Source organism: Taurulus bubalis (genome assembly GCF_910589615.1).
Source record: "Taurulus bubalis genome assembly, chromosome: 17".
Classification (NCBI taxonomy): domain Eukaryota; kingdom Metazoa; phylum Chordata; class Actinopteri; order Perciformes; family Cottidae; genus Taurulus; species Taurulus bubalis.
In genome coordinates this window covers 16,062,525-16,080,178 of record NC_136605.1, presented here as the reverse complement: position 1 = coordinate 16,080,178, position 17,654 = coordinate 16,062,525, and the positions used below count along the sequence as shown (strand labels likewise).

The window sequence follows — 17,654 nt, the reverse complement described above, 5'->3', positions numbered from 1 at the left end:
TAAAATACAAATACCCTTGATTAGATCTTCAATAACTGGTGCTCCCGTTCACAAAAGTCAATGCGAGGTATGTGTGTGTGTGTGTGTGTGTGTATATATGTATGTGTATATATATATATATATATATATATATATATATATATATATATATAATTTCTCTCCTGCTGATTTGTGTAATCATAATGTGATTGTTCCTCTGTCCTTCAGATAGAGAAAGACCTGTTACGGACTATGCCCACCAATGCGTGTTTCTGTAGCATGAACAGTGTTGGAGTGCCGAGGCTGCGACGGGTACTGAGAGGTCTGGCCTGGCTCTACCCAGACATTGGGTACTGCCAGGGCACCGGCATGGTGAGAACACGTGTATACAGAACCTGTTGTCTCCACAAGCGACTACACGCCAGCCAGCGCACTCAATGTTCCTATAAATGCACTCACACTTGCAGTAGCCCCATCGTCACATTTACAGTACATGCATCTCCTTTTCATTGCGTCTTTCCCAACACCTTTGTCTTGCTCTCCCCAGGTGGTTTCCTGTCTGCTGCTCTTTCTTGAGGAGGAGGATGCGCTTTGGATGATGTGTGCTCTTATCGAAGACCTCCTTCCTCCAGCCTACTTCTCCTCCACTCTGCTGGGCGTCCAAACGGACCAACGGGTTCTCCGCCAGCTCATTGTTCAGTACCTGCCGGCCCTCGACCGTCTTCTGCAGGAGCATGACATCGGTAAGGATGGGTACTATGAAATATGCTAAGGTGGGCGGGTCAGAGGGGCAATATGGCCATTCAAAGAACAAGAGACTACCCTCAACCTTTCAGCTGTCTGCTGTGCGCTGATAAAAATAAATAAAATCCAAAATTGTAAATGTTTTACATCCCCTGAATCAATTGGTGTGTGGAATGAGTAAGTATACACTGTATATTGTGGATGGTATGTAACCGCCGCCTCCTTATACATCCAGAGTTGTCGCTGATCACACTGCATTGGTTCCTGACATCTTTTGCCAGTGTGGTGGACATCCGTCTGCTCCTTAGGATCTGGGACCTGCTCTTTTACCAGGGCTCACTGGTGCTCTTTCAGGTCACCCTGGGCATGCTCAAAATCAAGGTATTTGCACTACACCACCTGATACACTTCACTTTTTGCTGAGTGCTTTAGACTTATTTTATTGTGTGCAATGACCTGTTTGCTTTTCTTGAATTGTTAATGATAGTTTATATTTATCCCAAAACAAAAGTCGAATATACTTAGCACTCAAAATGCATGCCAACATTCACCCATTCACATAGATACATTCATACACTGATGCCAGAAGCTGAAGTTGCTCTTCAGGTTTGTAACGGGCACCTTCGATTACTAGACGACGGCTTGATCCCTGAGACAGTCCACCAACAGACGCACTAATGTAGCTAGAAACCACCCGCATCAAGTATTTACCGGCTCCTTCGTCTATTGACGAAACCTGTTGTTGATCCTTGTGACATTTACTCCCCAACCCCAGGAGGAGGAGCTTGTGTTATCAGAGAACTCTGCATCCATTTTCAATACTCTGTCGGACTTGCCAAGCCAGCTGAGAGATGGGCCCGCAGTTCTCGGGGAGGCCATGAGGTTAGCAGGGACTCTGTCCCAGGAAACACTGGAGGCCCACCGGCACAAGCACCTAGCCTACATCCTAAATGAACAGGCACAGCTCAACAATGGAAATAACACAACACTCAACACCAATCTAAACAAGGTCAGTTGTTGTAGTCTTTGCAAAGTTAGTGTGGTAAAATATACATTATTTTGTCATGTTTTAGTTTTGATCAAACAGTTTAAAAACCGACTAGTTTATCCTGTGTTTGTCTGTGTTCAGGTGGTGAGGAGACAGTCCCTGCGCAGGAAGTCCACCCTCAGCTCCCTGCTGTTTGGGGAGGATGAGGCAGAGGCCCTAAAGTCCAAGAACATTAAGCAGACGGAGTTAGTGGCAGCCTTGCGAGAGGCCATAACCCACACTTCAGAGCACTTCCACTGTCTGGACCCACGTCATTCCAGCACCGTGAGTTCACACACTGAAGCACAAAAATAATGTTTTTTTTTTTGTCCCGTTGTGGACTATGAATTGATCAAAAATAAGAGGAGCATTAAGGGAGGCTTCCCTACTTGTAGAGCATTCATTGTGACCTGACTTCTCCCATACTGTCTCTAGGACCTGACTCCTGACTACTCTATGGAAAGTCACCAGCGAGATCATGAAAACTTTCTTGTGGTGTCTCGCAACCGACGGAGACGGGGAAAGGCTTTGCTGGACTTTGAGCGTCATGATGACGATGAACTTGGCTTCAGGAAGAACGACATCATCACTGTAAGTCATGAATTGCACAGACACACACTCAAAACATTACTATACATACTAGAGCTCTGACATTATCCAAATCCACATGTACACATAAATTGTCCACCCGCTACCCACAGGAATTATGTATCTTCCCTGTTTTAGAGACTCACACCTGCATGGGCATTTTACTCTCCCTCTGAGTCCTAGGCCTTGTTGCTTTTTAGAGTATGCATTATAGGCTACTAGTCCTTTTTATGAATGTTTACCTAAATGATTGGAGAGGCTGCTTTCAGTAATTTTACCATTTCCATGAGCGCAGTAATGTCAATGCAGAAAATATCGTGGGACATTTAAGCAGTAAAACCGAAAACTGTGGGCCTGTTTATAAACTAAACTTTTAGCTTCGGATGTAAATAATTAAGTTACGCTGCTGTTTCCAGTGTTTACATTTGCACTCCATCTGTCAGCGTCTCTGCTATATTCACATTTTAGAGAATGTAATTAATATTTTCTCATTAATGACATATTGTTTCATCCACCTGCAACCCATAGCTATTCATCAGAATGTTATTTTTTTTATGACCCTACCCGCCTGATCCCCACGGATATTACTGCCATCCACGCATCACTCATACCTGCCCCCCCACCTCTGAATCTTAAACGACTGTATTTTTGTTTTTCAGATCATCTCGCAGAAAGATGAACACTGTTGGGTTGGAGAGCTCAATGGCCTTAGAGGTGTGTGTGTGTGTGCACGCTTTTTTCTTTCGTATCAACAACACCCTCTGTTGCCATCTGGATAATGGATTTATCTTTAACCTGTTTTTAAAGCTCTTTTGTGTCTCTTTAACAGGTTGGTTCCCAGCTAAATTTGTGGAGATCCTCGATGAAAGAAGCAAAGAGGTGTGGAAGCAGTTAATTATCAGCTTGATAAGACATGTGTTCATATGCTGAGTCAGCAATCCTTTAAATGTTCATTCGATGGCTTTGTCTACTTGTATTCCAGTTTCCTGATCATTAGTGTCCTAAACTGTGACTTGATTTATTATGTCCGTCCCAGTACTCATTAGCAGGTGATGACTCGGTGACCGAGGCAGTGACGGACCTGGCCAGAGGCACACTGTGTCCGGCCCTAAAGGCCATTTTTCAGCACGGCCTCAAGAAGCCATCAATACTGGGAGGCCCTTGTCATCCTTGGTTATTCATAGAAGAGGTAGGAGAGCTTTTTTTAAATGGCACCATATTGCAGAGTTGTTGTCTCAAATTAATCTGGACTTAATCATTTTGTGTCTTCTTGTTTTCTGTCAGGCGGCCAGTAGAGAGGTAGAGAGGGACTTTAACTCTGTTTACTCCAGACTAGTGCTGTGTAAAACCTACAGGTAAAACTCATTGGGTCTTCATTTGTTGTGTCAAACCTTTGTCCACATGAACATTTTACATTGCTGTGGGAGGGTTGTATTCACATGTCAGTGTTTTGAGTACTGCAGCTTCCATTCCCATCAGCATGAGGTCCTGGATCAACTTTAATTTGCAAGAAGTTGTGCTGCGGCTCAGATATTAACAGACCTGGGGCCAGTTGCATGAAGTTAGTTTAAGACTCGTCTTGGCCTTCAACTAGTCTGAGATTGTCAGGTTTGACTCATCAAGCATGTCTGCTGCATAAACATTAAGACTTGAGGCCTCTCCCCCTGGCTAACCCTATGGTTAGACCTTTGCTGCTATGGTAACGGTTTCTTAAAAGGTCCGTTGGCTAAATATTTCAACTGTTTATCCAATACTTTCAGCTAACTATTTTGACAGTTTTTTCATGTGTCTTTTGGATTCTTGTGCGATATTCATAAAAAAAAAAAAAAGTCTGAAAATGTTTAACGGTTCTGGCTGGATTTCTGCTGTTTTACATTTCTTGTCGTTTTCGCCCATACTTGGTGTGGTGTCCCTACAACATCTGCCATTATTATTTCACCCATAATGCATTGCATGATATGCTATTTAAGTCACTCGTATTATTCAATCATGGGGAACTTCTATTTAAGGCAAGGTCTATTTGCATGCAACTGGGCCTGGTTTAAAATAAAAACATGCGATCAGAAACAAATGAGATGTTTACTGTCAGTAAGAACTGAAATGCGTTTTGCCAGTGGAATGAAGACTCCACTTACAGCTATTTCTTTTCCGGTCTTTACCAGGTTAGATGAAGATGGGAAAGTACTAACACCAGAGGAGCTGCTATACAGAGTAAGTAAGAATTTACTCAATTAGGAAAACGCAAACATACTACATATTTGTTTTATTTAGCTAAATATTGATTGCAGTGTGAAGATGTATCTATATTTTATGGCCATGAAGTTTGTCACAGTTCCCAACTTTAAGTAAGTATTTAGTTTAGTTTTTTTAAGTATTGTTTGCCATGGGAGGCCTCGTCATGTCTGTAGTTTCAGCCCGTAGAATGAATGTAAGTAGGAAGTGCATGAGCGCCATCTGTCTCTTCTCAGGCGGTGCAGTCGGTCAACATGAGCCATGACGTGGCACACGCTCAGATGGACGTCAAGTTTAGGTCTCTTGCTTGTGTCGGCCTTAAGTAAGTTCTCAAGACTGACTGACTCACTTGCACGGGCGTAATCAAAAGCACCGTCTTAAAAGCATGCACTCACAAATTATGATTTAAAACGCACACCCTCAAACGGCTCTGTTTTAACGTGCGTGTCCCCCACCAGTGAACAGGTGCTGCACCTGTGGCTGGAGGTGTTGTGCTCCAGCATGGCTGCTGTAGAAAAATGGTATCATCCATGGTCCTTCCTCCGCAGTCCTGGATGGGTACAGATCAAGTGTGAGCTCAGGTAAGAAACACTTAACTTTAAAACCATGTCTGCTTTTGATTCTTTCCGTCTCAGTTTCAGATAACATTAAAATCTCAGCTAGTATTCAAAGTGCTTGCCTGTGGAAACATAGAGCAAACAAACCAGGAATGACTAAATAGGATAAGCTGCCAATGACTCTGTACAGAATACCTGAAGGTGGTTGGCAATATTCACTGTTTCCACATTTAGCACACATAATCCAGTAGTTGTAAAAGGGCATTAAGAACAAAAATTAAACGAGTGAATTTGTATATGAATATGGACACATAATCTGACCAATAAAACAAATGATGTCTACTGTTGTCTCCTCAGGGTGCTATCAAAGTTTGCCTTCAGCCTCTCCCAAGATTGTGAGCTTCCTGACAAGAAAGAGGTGAGCCAAGGAGATTACCCAGCATCCTCATAAAGAGAAGTAGTAAGCAAGTCTTACCAAGACAACAGCATTCAGGGGAGAAACATTTTGCTATTTCAGAAATCCACTATTCTGAAAGCCGAAGTTATGGATGTGCTGGTTCAGCATCACCTCTTTAGTTGGGACTCCTAGGATACATGGCACGTATGAGACCGGAGTTGCTTTAGTATCGTCATTACTTACTAGTTTACTTATCTGCTGATTTAAGACTAATTCACTCACATGCCCAACTTCTAAACTCAAACTCCTGTACTTTTTTTTTTTTATATTTGATCTTTTGAAAAAGTGAGGTAAATATGAAATGTTAAGTCTGTCATAGCATGGCCTCGCTTGAAATTGATTCTGCTCATTCAGTCTGGACTTTAAATCCAACATTATCATCTCAAACTGTAAATCACTTCTGACCAGAGTTGAGTCACTGATGTCAGCAGGGTGTTTTTTTTCATCAACTATCAAAAAAAGCGTTTAAAATAATCTCTGGTCTGGTATTGATTGTCTTTTAGTTAAAAGCTTTCCGTGTTTCCTTTCTTTTCCAGGAGAAGGAGCAGAGGCCGCTGAAAGAGGGGGTGCAGGATATGTTGGTGAAACATCATCTCTTCAGCTGGGACATTGACGGCTAAACATGTGGCTGAATCCTACTCTGTCCTGCGTGTCTGTGTCTAGTTGATGTCTCCTTCCCTGTTTTTCACCGATTGTCAATTATAAATCCGATGCCATTGTCTGTTCCAGTACGTGACTACTCGCTCAGACTCTGTCTGTCACCCTCCAGCATGGGACAAAGGTCAGCCAGTTTGTATGTGCTGAACATGTGTGCATTAAAATGCATACGTTATTTTAATTCAGACCCAGTGTAGGAGGTTGCACCACATGATTAAAACTATACATACTAGAAGACTCTAGTACAGAATAGTCTGTATCCATGGGACTGGAGTGCTCGGTGTGTCCTAACAGGAAGTATTGTTTCAGTACTCCTGCTCTGGCCATTCAGCTCACTGAGTGCATGTTTTTCTGCAGGATTCTGTGAGACGTTCAGCCCGTTCTCTTGCATCTGCTGTCTGAAAAATACAGCAGCAGGTCATTCCCACGACAAACGCCGGCCCTATGCCACGTTGCCCTTTAAATTCCCAGATAATAAGACCAAAATGGAACATTCCTGAACATGGAGCTGTAAAGTTACAAATTATTTTTTGAGAGGAATGCTACTTACCTTGGTATCATTAATTCCACAAATCTATTTCATTAAATACTAATGTTGCACATGCCAAGTAAAGCCTTTTTGAATTGTAATACAAGACTCTGGGTATGTGTGCTACCTTAACAGTGGTGGTGAACAGTCTGCCCTTGTATGACATCATGTAAATAAAGCAGATGAATACTTTCAGTGTTTCAATCTATAGTAAATAAATGTTGCATATAATTGTTTTTGTACATAAAGTAAAACTATTTTGCGTGTGACTAAATGTGCCGTTGCAGGTTCAAACATATTCAACATAGAACTTGTATAGTTCTTACTCGAAACACTGAATTCAAAACTGACCTTTTTAGTTGTGACTTAAAGCGGCGCATGAAAACAAGACATTTTCTGTTTATTTAGTCAAATTGTTGACTGTTCTTGATAATGGTGGACTGCCAGTGGGGACTTGAAGGTCGATACGCTGATTCAAGTTGTGAAACATGTCCTGTGCATCACAAAATAGATATATACTTTTCTTTTTCTCTAGTTTTTGGATACTTTGCTGATGGCAAACATTTGTTGTATTTGTTGTCATTCCTGCCGAGCTAATGAGGTCTTGCAGGTGTTGCGCTTGAAATTGTTATTTCGATTGAGAAAGTCTTTGGTCTTCATTGTTAACTGTAACTTCCCCGTGTGCAGAAACACAATCTACATGGTTTTACATGATCGTAGCCATTGTGAATCACATAATGATTATCACAAATGTACAATAATATTCTGCTGTCTATTAAGTGACAATAGTTGCCACTTTCCATCTATAACAGGATGGAAATCCTGTTCAGTTTCAGCACATTGTAGAAAAAGAACACTATAAACGTATTGAAAACCCAGCTGTTCTACTGTTAAAATATTTGTTTCACTCTTAAATCAAATACACAGCATTAAGATTTGTGATGTCATTTGAGAAAAATGCACTAAAAAAAAGAGAATCACAGTTAAAGTTCAGTAAAGCCTGTTTATTAATGGTCAGTTTTTTAGCGGCAGTGTGTTTTTAAAAATGTCACATGTTAACAGCAACAGGCCATAACGCACGGGGTACTAGAGTTACAAGTAGCACTGCAAGTACTGCATGTCTTATAATCATGAGCAATCATTGGAGTGAAAATGTGCTGTATTTGTTTGTAATAACACTAACTGTATACGGTTTGTAACGTGGCTGACTGACGGTGGAAGCATGATGGATACTGCTGAATCTAAAGAGTGCAAGCGAGAGCAGGTTGAAAGAAATGAGTGAACATTCTGTATGTATGCCAAATAAATAACTGACAATTATAAAATGCAACCAGCTTATATTTTCCATATATTTATAATTCAAAATCCCTATGTGCCTTCTGCTACATTCACTTATTTGCATACATTTTGTACAACTAACATCTAATTTACATATGCAGTATAAATAGTACATTTAATTGTTTTTCGCTGCAAATACACGGAATGCATTGGGGAGTTTCACGTAGAGCTGCTCGTGTTGGTACTGGATCCTTGTTTTGGGTTTAGCCAACCTCAAACCACACTGCTTTCCATTATCCAGACCATTCAAAAGAGTAAAAGGCAGCCGACGTTAAAATGCATTAAAGTATTTTGGTTTGGGACGTACATCCTTGTGTTCCCTTTTAAAAAATAAAAATCCATAAATAAAATGTAGGTACCGGTGTGACAAGGCAAGGAGTGATACGACTAAGGAGCGTCTTGCTCCAAACATCCCTAGCCTTCAGGGTTTGTGGAATGAAGACACTTGGTGGGATGATGGCAGAGCGAGAGGTTCACGAGGGACAAGAGGGACGTTTAGGAACCTCCGATTCCTGAGGAGGGAGCCGCTGTGGAGTTGTTGCTGCTGTTCTGGCCTTTCCCTTTGTGCCTCTGGCCGCCCCTCCTCCTCCCACCTCCTCCAGACTTTGGCTGTGAGGGAGAGATAACAAAAACACTTGACAAGGCACCTTCAAGACAAGAAAACATTCAGTTCAAATGTATCAAGCTATGAACCCCTCTCCCCTTTCAGGTCCTCCACTTGTCTTGTTCCTTTGACTTGACCCATTTTACCTTGTTCTCTTTGTTGCCCTCTTTTATCTGAGGCTCTTCCTCTCCCTCTCCCTTAGGAGGCCAGCCACGCAAGCAAAGGACGGGGAAGAGAGAGTGAAGGAGTGACGTGACGGTTAAAGTTTAGGATGAAAGAAGACAAAGCAGGAAGTATCGAGTGGTGGATAAGATGTTGCAAGACAAAAGGGAGGAGGGCAGAGCAGTTAACAAGTTAGAAAAGAATGTTAGGACACAAGAAAATCAAAAGAAACAAGAAAACACGGCCGCACTAAATGGCACTTCATAAAGTAACTTTTCTATCGACGGGTGTCTCACCGGTTGTGTTGCGTTCGGGCCCGCTGACTGCGCCGTTGCTGCTACCTCATCAGCGGCTGCCGGGGTGCCGTCCTCTTTTCGCGGCGGGGCCTTCTTTGTAGACTGCATTTTGATTTGTGGAGGTTTAGAATTGGATGGTAAATTATTGGTAGATTGCAACAGCTGAAAAGAATGGAGTCAATATTTGAGTCTGAGCCAGATGGGAAGAGAATCAGCTCCTCATGATTTTCTTTTTTTAAATGTTCATTAAAACAGCATTAAAAACAACAAATTCCACATTTCTCAGCCTGAACCCCTATCTGGGTAAGATAACTATCACAAGGGAGTAGGGTTAGTTATTACTATAAAGACAGGGCCTTGATTTAAATTCTTTACGACAATTATTTGTCATTTCTTCAAAGAATTTGCTCTTAAACAAATTTTTTTTTCTACTCTTAAATGCAGTGTGAAAATATCTTGGGTATATAACATGGTTATAGTGGTCTGTGCAAATGTAATTCCTTAGTTAAATATAATGAATAATCCTTGGAAATGGAGCCTTCCTGTTATCTTCTGCTCTTACCCTGCGGAAATTGTCCATCAGCAATTTAGATAATGTCCTGAAAATTATTCAGTTTAATAATTCGGGCTTTAGGCACTGGCAAATCATTGTAATGGGGGAAAATATATATCTTAGAACAACTACAGTTAGTTCTGCCAGAAGGCTATTACCTTAGTGATGGTGCCCACGGCCTTGGTGCGTCCCTCCCTGAACACCAGCCTCTGGTCGCAGTGCAGGTACTCGGGGGTTTTGATGAAGCGGAAGTGGACTGAAGCCTTGTCCCCTGTCCGTAAGCAGTCTCTGTTCATAGACAAGATGGTGGCGGTCTGCCTTATGCTGCCACAGTGGACTGAGTGAAGGGGGGAAATTAATTACTCTATGCACACCGCAAGGGGAACAATGACCAAAATACACACATGCACTTATTGCTAAAAAGGAACATTTGCTGATTTTCAACTTTATCTTTCGTAGTTGAGTCGATAGTGTGAAAAACGCCTGCAGCTGTTACTGATCTCCTCGGCGTGGCTCGGGCTTAGCTGAGAAATCTGTTGTTCTTCCGCTTCCCGGTGACTCACTTGGTATGAGGAGGAGCTACAGAGTGCTGCTCTCAGCTTTAGTAGCTGTGGGGCGCAGTGCCGCTCAAAAACGTCCTTGTTCTCTTTGCTTGTGTTACTTTCCAAGTTTTAGCAGAGTCCGATATTTAGCCAGAGAGAGGCTGGAAGATATAGTCGGTGCAGATCCTCCAGAGTCTGAGTTGCTGAGAGCAATAATGAATGTCATGGTGAGCAGGTATGCTGTCGCTAACGACAACCCAGAGAGAGAGAGAGAGACGCGTGAGCTTTGCTGTGCATGAAGGTTTCCTCTGTACACGGAACAGAGGTGCGCTGGAGACCTTCTTGCACACACACACACACACACACACACACACACACACACACACACACACACACACACACACACACACACACACACACACACACACACACACACACACACACACACACACTATCTTTCTAATTAAATGATCTAAAAAGGAGTGAAAGCCGCCAACAAGAGAGAATCGTGGGATAAAATCGCCCGTAAAGCCGTCATTCTTTCACATTTCATTTATTTCGACCAAACCAGAGTTGCTGATTGTTGGAACGGTGGAAAAACTAACCAAGTCGTGTTTGGTATTCGGTTTGAGTGAAGTGTGTTTTACGGCGAATCAAGGTGGAAATTAAGCCTCGTCATTGTGTCACTGTTACCCACCCATGGCCTGGTATCTGGGGGATATCGTAGTCGGGTGATGCAGGACCAGGATCTCAGCCTCAAACTCCCAAGTAGCCTGCGGGCACAACTTCGGGGAAACCATCACCATGCCTTTTCTTATGGACGAACGCTTGATCTACACAAAGAGTTGTCCGATGGGAGGGGTGAAGATGACAGAAGACACAGACAGGGGAACAAAGAAAAAACGTTATGTTTTTTAACACTGTACGATCATTTCTCAAGATTAGATGAAAGCATCTTTGGTAGCGTGTTAAGAAAGAAGGAAGAATTGAAGGCAATAAACATACAGTGACCAATGCTGGTGATACACAACCTTCCCCGAATACATGAATACTGTACATGCTTGGAGCGGCCAGGTAATGAATTCATCATGACGAAACAAAAAAGGCAGTCCCAAACGTCCCCACTAGATGCTGCTGTGGACGGTTTCCCACTTCCTACCTTTTTGAGGGCAAACGAGGCAGTCTGGCCCCCTCTGACCTCCTTCACAGGCATTCTCTTGCGGTGGATGGATTTGACAGCAATGGGGATGAAGCTGCCCAAGGGGTCTGGCCCTAGTAGCATTGTGTCATTCAGACGTATGAGTCCCCGTAAGGTTGTTCCTGATACTACTGTTCCCACTCCCTGAGACATAAACAGAACACAACCGGTTGTCTAGATAGCATTCTGTGGCTGATGTGTGAGGTTTGTACTTGTGGCAGGATATACCTCACTTATATAATGCACACAGTAAAATGCATTTAGAGCTCAGAGTTTGTCTCTGGACCGTACCGGTACAGAGTAGGTGTCGTCTATCTGAAACTCAGCAGGCTGGTCGTCGCGGTAGGACGTCCTGGAGGAGAGCAGGTTGAGAAACATCTTGAGCAGGTCCATGTTCTCTCCAGACACATTGGAGATCTGGAAGATGGGACACATCCTGGAGGGAAGGGGGGTAAAACACAAACACGTTACAAAGGATCATTTCGCAGCTTACTCTGAATATGGCTGGGACAGACTTGGTACCTCTCCGAACTGAAGTTTGAAGCTGTGACGATGACGTCGTCCTTGTTCTGTACCAGGACAGGGATCTTTCTACAGCCGGGGGACTTCAGTAACCTCTGGAGCAGCTTCAATGTCTCTGGTATGAGCAAAGCAAAACCACAACAGTTATGGCACATGGCCATATAATAAGCATACGTTTGAACGTTTTAAATGTCCAGTTTTGTAAGCAAGTGCAAGTCAGACTGCATATACAATTACAAATTACAACAAATGGGGCAAAATCAGAGACATTACAGGAAAAGATAACAGCATATTGAGGCGCCTCCTATTGTAGCTTTGTGTTTTCAAATGTGAATGTGAAATGTACTGATACAGAGTAATAACTCCACAGGACTGACCTTGCAGGATGTTGGCTGGACACATGTCTATCTTGGTCACCACGACAAACACAGGCACATTCAGAGCTAAGGCCAGGCCCAGGTGCTCTTTGGTCATCCCTACGATACCTGCGTTACTGCCCACCTGGCCAGGCAGGTAGGAAGAAAGAAAAATCTTTCTTCATATCTTATTCAAAGAAACAGGGAAACCTTTGTTGCACATGGTGGACACGGTACACCCAACACCCCCCCATCTCACCATGAGCATGCAGAAGTCAGGCAGGTGTCCGGTCATCCCGAACACAGTGGTCTTGAGATATTTCTCATGGCCAGCCAGGTCGATGAAGGTAATGACCTTGGAGGACTTCTCACAGATTTTGGTCCAGTCCAGGCTTCCTCCATGACTATCCGGTTTGTTTACCACCTAGGGCCAGACAGACGGGGGCGGAGTTATATCCACATCATTCAGTCTCACGTGCTGCTTCACAATAAGGTTAAATCTAGGAGTGCTATTCGATGACACTCAAACAAAACATGCCTTTGTTTCCCATGGCTCTCCTGGTTGTTGTATTAAGCACTATAAAGGCTAAATAAGCAGTACCCAGTGCTGCGAAAAGCTCCCGAGCAAGAGTACCTGAACTCTAACTTATGATGCATTAACGGGGCTATTATATGATATATTAATTAGCTGGTGCACTTGGGTCACCTTACATTCACTTCTCTTTTCCCCAGATACCATCATCTACATTCCTGTTACCTTTGCTCCTTCATCTCTTCTAAAGATAAACCTGCTTCTCCTACCCTTACGGTCAATATTTTACTCAGAATGTCAATGCATTTATAAACCTCATTGTGTGGCACTGAGCCCTCACCTGTCCCTCCTGGTCAAACCCCAGGATATCGTTGCCCACACTGCTGGTCCTGCCACTCTCCATCTCGTGTTTGTGTCTGAAGAGCTTTTGGCGGGCAAAGCCCCTCCCATTGTCCAGCTCTCCGTGCGTTAACACTCCCAACAGGGTGCTCTTACCAGCATCCACGTTACCAACGACTGCAACCCTAAGGGATAGAGGAGGATTCAAATATCATCAAGCATTACTTTCTGGCACGTCTCATTACAGAAGGGGTGACCAATGTAGTGAAAAAGAAAGGAAGTACCACCATAGCAATAGGTAGGTACTGTGAGTGTTACTTGATTACAACCATAAGGCCTTTTTATTCTAATCTCTGACCACTCACCTGACCTCCAGGAAGTCCAGCTCACCCACACGTCGTCGTATCAGATAGTCGCGAACCAAACCGGCGGCTTCATTACGCTCTCGGAGAGTAATGAGGTCGGCGTCCACTTGCTCGCACATGGAGCGCACTGTGGCTGCTGAGGCCTCCATATCCTCCTCATCCAGACCCCAGTCACCGCCGTCTACGACGGAGCGATGGAAAAACCAGAGGTAAATAAATAAACTAACGTGGTTTTGTAAAGTGCTTTGGCACAGATCGACTGATAAATAGGGAGAAAAGTGTCTGTGTTTTCTCACCTGAGCCCATACCGACCACGTAGATGGTCTCTCCACATCCCTCTTCCATTCTGTCCCGAAGCTGGCGAAGTAACGAGTCATACTGCTCTCCATTTGGGCTAACAAGTGCCAGCTAGTGGGTTTGTGCATATGGAAAGGAAACAGAGAGAAAATTGGCCATTGTTGTAGTGGTTGTTCTACAATAAATGTGTTTAGCAAATCCTGTATTCAACGAGTTACAATCAGTGACAGTCGTTAACTGTTAAAGAGTAGTTGGTGACAGCACCAGATGTGGTTGCTTTCATGAGACACAGGGACTGGACTTCAAAGTAAGCAACGCTTGGGGGCAGTTTTTCCTCAGTTTAGACAACTCTCATGTTCAAAATCTATGCCACACTAGAAAGTAGGCTAAACCTTGAGGGAATGGGAAGTTCAAAAGCTGCTTTCCACACACAAACGCAGCTGTCTCTCTTCCCATGAAAGACCTTGAGGTTACATGTGAACCCAGAGCTGTGGCCCTACGAAGATTAAATGAGCTACATGCAAAATTCAAAGCATATTCATCGCCTTTCAAATGGTTCTCAATGTGCCGATGGCTGAAACGCTAACAGCGCTAACAGTGCCAGCAATGGCAACAGCGCTGACAGCGCTAACAGTGACCGGAGGAATGGCGCTATGCTTCCACGATGACACAGTCCTACCAGCTGTAACCGCCGTATGAGAGCAGAGCAGCAGTGATGAGGCACATGGGAGAAGTTTCCCTTTGGGGATTTCTGTCCGAAAAAGTTTGACCGAAATCATAATATTTTCCTAAATCAAACCAAGTAGGTTTGTTGCCTAAACTTAAGGAGATTTTTAGCAGAAAGTCCTGAACATTTTGGATTTAGGATGACCCTCAATTTTGGAAAAACTGTAAAAAGAAGAATAAAAAAAGTTCTAAATGAATCAATAATGCTTCATAGTCTCAAAGCTGCAGTGGTGTACTACAAGCTTCATATTTCATACACACAAATTACAGGATCGAGTTCTTTATAAATTAACTTCTGTCCAGAGGTCCGGTATCACTAGCATGAACGGCTGACCACTCTCATTTGAACTGTTTGGTTTCAATTATTTTACTTGCAGTCACCACTATCTTCACTTTAATACGCTACAAATTCAACAAAAGATTTGAATTGGTTTTGGCAGCATGACCTTAATAAATGGGAAAAAAAAAGTACCTTCCTGTTGTGAAAGTGTTGCTAAAATGTAAACATTTTAAAGTAAATTGAAGCACATGAAGCACATCATGGTTCAAGTATTATCGTGTCAGAAGAAGATCAAAGTATTACTCCACAGCTCATCATCGACTGATACAATTGACAGGAGCCAAAGGTGAACGAGGGACTGCCTTCCTGATGCAAACCTGTGAAATGTGTAATGTTATACATTGTAATGTGATACACTGTAATGCGAATGTGATACATTGTAATGTGTAATGTGATACATTGTAATGTGTAATGTGATACATTGTAATGTTTAATGTGATCTTGTGATAGTTCATGTAATACTTTGTAATGTAATACATTGTAATGGAACATGTAATACATTGTAATGGCACATGTAATACATTGTAATGGAACATGTAATACATTGTAATGGAACATGTAATACATTGTAATGTGTCATGTAATACCGCTGTAATGGGTAATGTGATACTTGCTGTCACAGGTTTACATCAGTGTAAAACTATTCCTCGTTTGACAGGTCTGAATACTTAACTAAATAGCTACTTTAAACAGTTAAACATGCAGCCTGAAGGTCTTATTTTTCTTATTGATCATACAGACATTATTGCTGCTCGGGGTCGAGCAGGCTGACCATTATCTCGTTGCCTTGTATTACGTCAGCCTGTGTGTGCGTGTGTGTGCGCGTGTGTTGCGTTAACACACCATGTCACGTCAATATTATGGTTTGTTTGACAACAAAAGTCTGCCATGTTGCGCTTGCCGGTCTTTTCAGACAGCAGCAGCGTCACCATATGCTCAGCGGGATAAACGTTGTTGCCGCAGACGGTTCCGTTTGTTTCACACAGAGAAGCAACCAGAACGTGACCGTTGAAGCGGCAGTTGGGGCGAACGTTAGCCACATTAGCTCCTTTAACGTCAGCCATAGCAGCACCCTGAGCAGAGACAGCTGTGTCTCGGGGTTTTTTTTTGGTGACATGTTAGTCATTGGTTACATTACAGCATGGTGCAACGCATGTTCGGTAATTACATCGCTATAGACCGCGAAAGAAACACGTATATTTGCTGTCGTTCATTCATTCATTCTCGGGAGCAGCTACTGACGTTAGCTCGGCAGGGCCTTTACCTTGTTGGTGAAGTCGACCCCGCGGTCCTCGAGCTCGCCGTTGAACATGTCCCCGTCCTCGAAGCACTCGTCCTCGGCGTCGTCCCCGTATCCTCCCCGGTCCGGAGCAAATATACTCGCGGGGATTAAAGCGTCGGCCAGCGCTATGGAGCACGGGCTTATGCCTGGCTCGTACGCCGCTGCTATTGATGCCATCTTTATGCCAGCCTTGCAGTAATAAATGTCAACGCCGTTGTGATGATGACGGCTGGCAGCAAAACACGCGCACACGCTGGAGAGTCCACCGCGAGCTGTCACGTTAAATACACGGTCTGTTAGCTACGGACAGGTAAAGCCGACGGCGTTACGTCAGACCTCACTTATGCTGACATCTACAGCAACGTGCCGCTTATGTATGTGCTGTCAGTTCACGTTCAGGTCGGTTGAAAGTAAATTGACACCTTATCAATATTGATCAAGAAGGAGTGAGTCAGCGTGTGTGCATGCCTTCTTTACTTCCTGTCCACCAATAGTTTTAAAGTAAATGTGAATATATTAGCAGCGGACCAATAGCTGTGAGGGGGTTGTTCATATAATTACATGGTGGACCACGCCCTCGTTGAGCAGCAGGGTTTGTGCAATGGTGCAATCAGAGTGTAATATTCCTGTATTAGTGTTTATGTAATGATTGCAATTAAAATATGTATAGATGCCGTGAGGTTTAAGGTAATAAGTATCAGCGTATTTAGTTTGCATTCATTAAAATATGTATTCCCACCGTTCCTGAAATAAATCTTTATCTGTGAAATAATCACTCCCTTGGCCTTGTTGAAGTTTGTTCTGATAAACTGGTCAGTTTCATAATCCATACACATTTTAAATAGTTTGAAATAAGTTGACAACTAAAACAATTCATGTTTTTCCAAATTACAAACAAATAACCACAAACAATGCTTGTAAGCTATGAGAAAGAAAACAGCATCAGGAAACTGCCCTTAAGTACATTTGAATTTACTTTAAGTAGCTAATAAGACCGGTCAATCCTGTATGAGAGTGACGGCAATCAGGTTTGTGTCCAAGGCTCAAATTACACATTACAATGGTATTGCATTGATTACACAGGGTTGCATCAGGGAGGGAGTCATCTTTGTTCATCTTTGACTCCTGTCGGTGTGTGTTTGCCTCCGATTAGCCGCGTAGTATAATTTGATTACTTCTGTAAAGATAATTCATATAACATGTACTGCTCTGCTCTGTACCATTTATTTTAATAGTGAACTAAAAGTTACAGCATGCACCATTCTCATATAAAGTAAATAGTTTTCTTAATTCCATAATCCAATGACATGCATGTTTCACACTTTTCTACAATAGGAAAGTACATTTGACCTATTTCAATGTCATACTTATGAATTAATTACTATAAATAAATGTATTTTCTATCAAGATTTAATTAAATTTGATTCCCCAA

The 17,654-nt window shown here is 42.8% G+C and overlaps 2 protein-coding genes across 2 annotated transcripts; one reads left to right on the top strand and one right to left on the bottom strand.

Annotated features, from left to right (window-relative positions):
• Positions 1-231: 231 nt before the first annotated feature.
• sgsm3 (small G protein signaling modulator 3) lies at positions 232-6,204 on the top strand (the record flags this gene model as incomplete). Its single annotated transcript, XM_079232530.1, has 15 exons — positions 232-351; positions 527-722; positions 959-1,104; positions 1,499-1,732; positions 1,853-2,035; positions 2,186-2,341; positions 2,998-3,052; positions 3,168-3,217; positions 3,375-3,527; positions 3,623-3,693; positions 4,501-4,549; positions 4,807-4,892; positions 5,029-5,151; positions 5,485-5,545; positions 6,127-6,204. The coding sequence occupies 15 exons, from the start codon at positions 232-234 to the stop codon at positions 6,202-6,204; spliced, it is 1,761 nt and encodes a 586-aa protein (XP_079088656.1).
• Positions 6,205-6,453: 249 nt separating this feature from the next.
• On the bottom strand, positions 6,454-16,399 carry gtpbp1 (GTP binding protein 1; the record flags this gene model as incomplete). Its single annotated transcript, XM_079232525.1, has 14 exons — positions 6,454-8,717; positions 8,859-8,909; positions 9,171-9,332; positions 9,882-10,060; positions 10,963-11,098; positions 11,425-11,607; positions 11,755-11,899; positions 11,986-12,100; positions 12,363-12,486; positions 12,601-12,765; positions 13,214-13,397; positions 13,578-13,758; positions 13,874-13,985; positions 16,205-16,399. The coding sequence occupies 14 exons, from the start codon at positions 16,397-16,399 to the stop codon at positions 8,604-8,606; spliced, it is 2,046 nt and encodes a 681-aa protein (XP_079088651.1). The 3' UTR covers positions 6,454-8,603.
• Positions 16,400-17,654: the final 1,255 nt, after the last annotated feature.